This window comes from Opisthorchis viverrini (genome assembly GCF_000715545.1).
Source record: "Opisthorchis viverrini unplaced genomic scaffold opera_v5_17, whole genome shotgun sequence".
Classification (NCBI taxonomy): Eukaryota; Metazoa; Platyhelminthes; class Trematoda; order Opisthorchiida; family Opisthorchiidae; genus Opisthorchis; species Opisthorchis viverrini.
In genome coordinates, this window is record NW_008751673.1 from 42240 (window position 1) to 49016 (window position 6777).

At 44.4% G+C, this 6777-nt stretch overlaps 1 protein-coding gene across 1 annotated transcript in view; it reads left to right on the plus strand.

Moving 5' to 3' along the window:
- Positions 1-6293, plus strand: part of T265_01535 (hypothetical protein) — a gene marked incomplete at both ends in the record, with an annotated part of 37969 nt that extends 31676 nt beyond the window's left edge. The window contains 8 exons of the mRNA XM_009165594.1: positions 278-322; positions 2453-2607; positions 2649-2756; positions 2807-2969; positions 3010-3172; positions 3210-3301; positions 3342-3392; positions 5637-6293. Of these exons, the coding sequence (XP_009163858.1) occupies positions 278-322; positions 2453-2607; positions 2649-2756; positions 2807-2969; positions 3010-3172; positions 3210-3301; positions 3342-3392; positions 5637-6056 (1197 nt within the window). The remainder of the gene's footprint in view (positions 1-277; positions 323-2452; positions 2608-2648; positions 2757-2806; positions 2970-3009; positions 3173-3209; positions 3302-3341; positions 3393-5636) is intronic.
- Positions 6294-6777: the final 484 nt, after the last annotated feature.

The following is a 6777-nucleotide window of genomic DNA, read 5'->3' on the forward strand; positions in this document are numbered from 1 at the left end:
CATCCTGAGACGGGGTTTAAGATTCACACCACAGCGACTGGTGGTTGAGGCGGTGGAAGTCGCCAAGCATCCCAGTGTGAATAGAATAGAGGGGGTAGAACTTGCGAACGTGTGGAGAGCGGTCTTAGATCAGGCGAGATGACACGAGGCGGTGTGCAGTCATCAGCGAAATCGCCTGGGTATAAAAGTACAAAAAAATCCAAGTAGCGTTAGATCGAATTAACCACCCCACCCACATCCCCAAACTAATTGTCCCAGCACCCTTGGACGAACACAGGCGAACGAAATCTGTGAACGACCCCAAGAGGAGTTTTCCATTAAGGTGTCCTAGACTGAAGAAGCTTAGTCATCCTCACTAATCAACAAACAGGGACATCAGACTGAACACCCAGCACTGATCACGTCACTAGTCATAAGGAATCCCACGGATTGGTTCCCTGACTGCCTTAAAACCCAATCAACCTACTTACTCACTCACTTGGCCTGACGAAACTTTTGTGTCAAAAGCGAAACGTTGCCCAGCAATCAATCCACCGATTGTCTATCAAACCCCTCTGAAACGATGACTTCCCAATCGGTCCCAAACATTTTCCAATCGGTGTATACTTTGTTTTCTGAGGATGGCCTTTAGTTCACAAACACCTGCGGACGTACGACAACCTCTAGAGTGGGGCTGTGGTCCTTGTGGAGAGGTTGCATTGCATTAGTGAAGAACAGCATAGATGCCCTACCGAATTAACAACTTCCACGATGAAGCTAACAAGGTGATGTCGCTTGCTTAGTCCGTTGTTAGTTACATGTCCATATTGTTCTCAGTGCCTTGCCCCTCAAATCTCCGCATTGCTAACCTAACTTGCCCCAGGCTGATTAGCAAAGTACTGAGTCCTTTATCCATAGGTTTTCTTGGACCCGATGTTTGTTCCCTTCCTCAGAAGCGAATATTTTTCTTGCACCCTTTGGACACGAATATTTCCCAAATAAAATCACATGGGAATTTACCTCATTTACCTCAGTTTCTCCATTTTGGCCCCAACAGAAACTGTGTAAAACAAATCTAGTTTGTTTTACTGCTATGAGCTGAGCTAGGTTAACTTAGCACCTTGCATGGTGCCGTCTTTTGAATCCAGCTGACAAACATTTAGAGGTCTCAAACCCTACACTCCCGAGCACGATCCCTGGCGGTCTTCACGGATGCTCGATCACTAAAGGTGTGGGTTGCTATCGGCTCATCCGGTATGACTGACATTAAGTTAGTGCACTAGTCGTCCATCTGCTCATCACCATGGTAACTCTAATATCCACAAGGTGAATCAACTGATGGGACTTTCGTCCCAGATAACCTTGTTGGCTGGATTCAGATGAACACCGTGTCTAGCTGCGTTGTGACCTTAAATGGTAAAATGCAGTTCGATGGCATGACTAAAATGGCATAGTATACCGAACTGAGAGGATTGACTGGAGAGTATGATGGGCGTGCTTTGGTATGATGCAGGGCCGATAATTTAAGACTACAAGTTATCGAGTGGGGTTAAGTCGCAGAAGGCTTGAACAAAGTTACCATATTAGATAATCGACCAGATGGGGGGAGATGGTCAAAGTGGTTAAAGCGCGAGAAGATCGTGCTTCGAAACCCGACCTCTGTCTCTCGGCTTCTCCTGTCTAGGCTTGGGGCACCTGGCAGTATCTCAGCCCTCGTGCAACCTTCGGGTGGCATGGCAGTTAGGCACCGAAAGGGTGCTACAGCTGAACGATTATCATTATAATCCACCAGATATATTTTCAAATTTCGTATGCTACTCACTTCATGTGCATGGTCTCTACCAGCCGTTAAGCTAAATAAAGATATTCCTTGTGGACGGATTTGTTAAGGCTACATCGCACTTCTAATTCCATAAGTGATCAAGTCTGGCTGCCGTAAGATAAGAATTGAAACCAAACAGGCTGTTTTAAACAGTCTCGTTTCGGTAAATGAACGGTTTGCACTTTTCGAAAGCTGAAACAACTTGCATTGCCCCTACTCTCCCCTCAGAACGAACATCCCCTCCAAGTTTACAAAGGGTGCCAGCTTCTGGGAGCAGCGATTATATAATCGATTGAGCAGGACCTAAAAAGAAAACTTATACTGTGCAATTAGCGGAATATACCAATTTGGTTTTTACGGGAGACCCCACTGAATTCCAGTTGAATCTTCAGTTCTTCAGTTATATGTGCTACACCAAGCCGCCTCCTGTTTTAGTTGTTACGATACACCAGTAACGCAAGACATTGTATAGAGGTAACATACTACTCATAAGTTTGCTGGAAGTTCTTCGAAGAGTTTTCAGCAACCTCACGAACAGTGCGTTACGTCGATATAGTAAACTATGCAGTTTTAACAGATGCACTTTGTTCTATCGTGTAATCGGGATTTAGCCTTTTTGTTACTCTAACCGTTTTGTTTGATGTATTGCAGAAAGATGACCCATGTCTGTGTGATCGCCGCAACCTTGTTCATAACATGAGTCGCGATCGACGGCGGCGACTCATCGTGTTCTTCACCATTTGTGTGGTTCTCATTGGTGAACTAATCCTTCCTCTTCTGAATACCCTGGAACTGCCAATCAATCGGTTTGTTCTGAAACATCCATATGATTTTGGAACAAATTTAGGGCAGAGAATGGTGAAATTCGAGTGCTACTGGTTTCGGATCCACATGTGAAGGTGTATGAAACGCGCTGGGATATTATGGCTTTGGCCTCAGCTTATGACAGTGATTGGTTGGTTGTTCTCTCTTTGAATCCCTCATGTTCACCGCTCTTCGTCGCAGTTATCTACAGCGATATTTCAACAAAGTGGTAAAACTGTTCAGTCCAGATGCAGTCATCATCTCTGGGGATTTGTTGGATGGTGGAAGTACCGCTTCGTCTACCGCGTTTACTAATGCCGCTGAAAGAGTTAAAAATATATTTCTGTCCCACGATGACATTCCTGTAAGTTCCACAACTGATGTCTTCAACTGATCCCACATAGTATCTTCTTGTCCCCGGAGACAATGATGTTGGCGGGGCATGGGATGATCCATGGTCCGAAGAAAAGTCCGAATTATTCCATGAAACGTTTCAGCAATTTACCAGACCGAAGCATATTGGATTCGTTGGTCTGTATGGGGTATGGTCCTTTCCTGTTCTTTTTTGTTCCATTCACACAGCGTATGTCTTGGGCGCAAACAGACCTGTGGAAAACCGTGTCATCCAAGGACAACCTCACCATATATGTTGCGCACAACCCCGTGATCACACCATATGGAGCTACTTTGTCCAAAGTAAACCCAGTACTTTTCTGTTATTATCGTTCTATTCCAGGAATTGGTGAAGCTGAAACCGGCGCTTTTGATCAGTGGTCATGATCACGTGGTAACTCAATAATCTTTTTTAATGTTTTATGATGCTACTAGCGAAATATACTCATTTGCAAACCAATTTGGTTTTGCGGGAGACTCACCTGGAACCCGGTTGAATCTCTCGTTTATGTTTTTAACCTTATGGATAGTGTATTACATATATCGCGGTATCTCTAGCATCGTACCAACTGAAACATGAGGCGGCCGGGTGCAGCACATTCAGTTAATTAAAAACGTCATGAATGAGAAACTCAGCTGGGTTCCAGTTGAGTCTCCCACAAAACCAAATTGGTTTGCAAATGAGTGAAATCAGCTCATTTCGTGCAATTTGGGTTGAAGTCGAACATAAGTTCGACGGAAACTCGGGGACTACGCCTACCTGATGAGCCCCAAGAAGGGCGAAACCGGTCGTGGGCTGTCGATGGATTTTCAGCAACCTTATGAGTAGCGTATCTCAGCTACTGATTCCCCCATTAATCAAAGGAGATGCTTTATTCCAAGTTTTCCTTGCACTGCAGCTGGACAACCAGCACTTCCAATAAGTAGATGGGTTTTCTCGGTGCTGATTAGGCTAAGTCTTTGACTTCAGACAGGATCTTTTAGTTTTTGTAACTTTGTGTTCGCACGACCAGCAATGTATCTTCATAGGTTCTGTGTGAACATTGGTGGGAAGGTGAGATCTCCAGCCTTGTTCTCACGAACGATGTGTGAAACTTTGGAAGCTACTCAGATTGCTTCATCATCCTCGGTATTTTTATCACTCGTAAAGTCGCGTTCTGAGACAGAAATGCTGTCACACTAAGTAGATAGGCAAATAAAGTCGTTTCTCCTTCAGTCGGTGAGGGGCTTTATATACACTGAGTCAGTTATGTGAAAGTTGGAGTGAAAGTGCGTGAAACCGCACACTTGCCGAATGCCACAAAAAGAGGACCTACTTGCAGTACGACAGGTGTTCAGGTAACACGACACGAAGAGGAAAACTTTGGTCAGATTGGACAGGGATGCGAGTTTACGAAATATGCTATAGAGTGCCGATGCAAGCGTATAATGAAGAAGGAATTTGTCAACTCTGTGAATCTGGCTACGTAGTACGATAACCTGTGGTAACAGTCTGTAGTAATTCATCAGAAGTATGGAAATTTCGACTCGAATTGATCTAGCAACTTATGGCTTAGTCAGAACTGAGTTAAGTGGTTTGAGTTAGGCTGTCTGACTGCTCAGCCAACTGCAAAAACGCCTGTCCCTCTGCTGATGGGCTTTCAAACTCTTTTGTTTCCTTACATTTATAAATATAATCTCCCACACTTCTGACTCTGAGAACCTTGTGTCGACTTGTTCCGGAGCACTTCGTGTTTTCTGCAGGCTTTTGGTGTTGCTTGTCGGACATGAGACTAGTAGGTACAACCAAATAAGCCAGGTAACCAAGTGACTGTTATTGATTTGTGGAAGAGGCCTGAATGGTGAGCAGACAGTCAATTGTGCATAAAGAACAAAGTTGTTTGGACTCGTGACGCGCATGTTTAGAGGGCATTGTAGCTTCTCCACTCACTAGAGCAACCCAACACCACTTTGGGATTAGTATGACGGTCTTGGCCAAACCGAAATTACAAAATAAACTGTTTCAGGTGAACCTAGACCATCCAGACCACTCAGTATTTCTACGAGCAATCACTATTGATGTACTAGTGACGGTCACGTGACTGTTTTTCTGCCTACCGCTTATTAACCCCGAAAATCGGCAAACCGAATGGGATTCCGGAATGAACGGTTTTACGGCTCCTCGTGCCTTATACCGTCTCAGTCGAAGGCAAGTTTTAAGAGCAGTGTAGCTCTGTGAAACCCATACAGAAATTTCTCAAGTAGTTCTTTGATGGTTTGCCCTGAGGAAAGAGGCTGACTCGGGCAACCCAAGTGTTTCGGTGTTTGCGAAACCAAATCACACGGTACGTTAGGCACCTATCGCAGCAAGTTGAGATCAGGATTTATCTAAACCCATTGCAAGTACTCAGTCGACGAGGCTAAACCGCCTAACAACGCTCTGTTTTTTGCTCTTGTATTATCAACTCCATTGAATTGGCGGAGCCTCATTGTTGTCTATGACAGAAGTTTGACATAAACATAGGCATATCAGTGACCAACTTTCCTAATCTAATTTCTCCGGTTTAAGCTACCTTTTGATACTCTCTAAAATTCATATCCAAAAAGGTGCTCTGCAACATACCATGTGGTGTTTCCCGCTATCCTTTTATACTTCCAGGCCTATGCTCTCCACTGGGAAAAACGTACAAATACATCAGAGAGAATCTTTTGGCTGGTGCCTCCCGATGCATCAGGCCAACCCACCAAGCCATTTCAGTTTGACCTGAACATGAGTTTTCTAACGTCATCGGCCCAGGGCAACGTCGTTCAGCTTGGTGTACCCTCGTGCACATATCGTTCAGGTCAGGCACATCTGGCTGCTTATGGTGCTTTACAAATTTGGCGCAATCGGACGATTCGATATCACGTGGTCTCCCTACCGAATCGCCAGAACATTTTGATTTTCTATCTGGTAGCGTTTTGTTGCATCGTTTTCATTGGCCTATTTTCACTCTCATTGAGAATGTTTTGTGCTCAGATATTTTTGTACGTAACTTTGTTTCTATGCGCTTACTTTATTGTCACGCTACTGGCTTAGCAACTGCCCCACCGTATTGCAACATACAATGAGGTGCCCGTCATATAATACGAATCCTTTTTTCTGTGTACAATCTCACGTTACCACCTTTAAAGTTGCATTACAAATCTGTACCACTAAGATTTGAGAGTGCCTTCTGTAAGCGTCGAGCTGGATTTTCGTCGTTACCTTTAGATTTTACCTGTAGAAAGTCTTGAGCTATCAGAACGCATAGATGCATAAAATGTGGTCCTCCTGAGAGTTAATCGCTTCTTGAGTTAGAGGTCACTGGACATTTTTATCGGGCCAACTATAGGGTTTTTCAACCAAATATTGACGTGTGCCTGAGTGGTTGCTTAGAGGGTAGCTTTATCAACAACAAGTGCCATCTTTGTGAAAATCAATAGGATTGATTCTAGCTGTCTTCAACTATGGGCTCGCCCGAAATCGGGGTAGCTCAGTGGTTAAGGCGTGAACTTACCAACCGGAAGCTTCGTGGTTTGAATCCAATCCCGACAGCCCTTGTCTAGGTTCGTGGGACCGGACAATATCTCAGCTTCCCTGCTTATTTCGAATGGCATGATAGCTAGATACCGGAAGAGTGTTACAGATGAACGATTGTTTATTTATCTATTTACTTATTATTGTTATTATTTATACTACTATTATGGGTCCGCTCGGCATGCACCGGTGTGTTTGGTGGTCGGAGTCCATATTTCGGCTAGGGTTGGCGAAACAAACC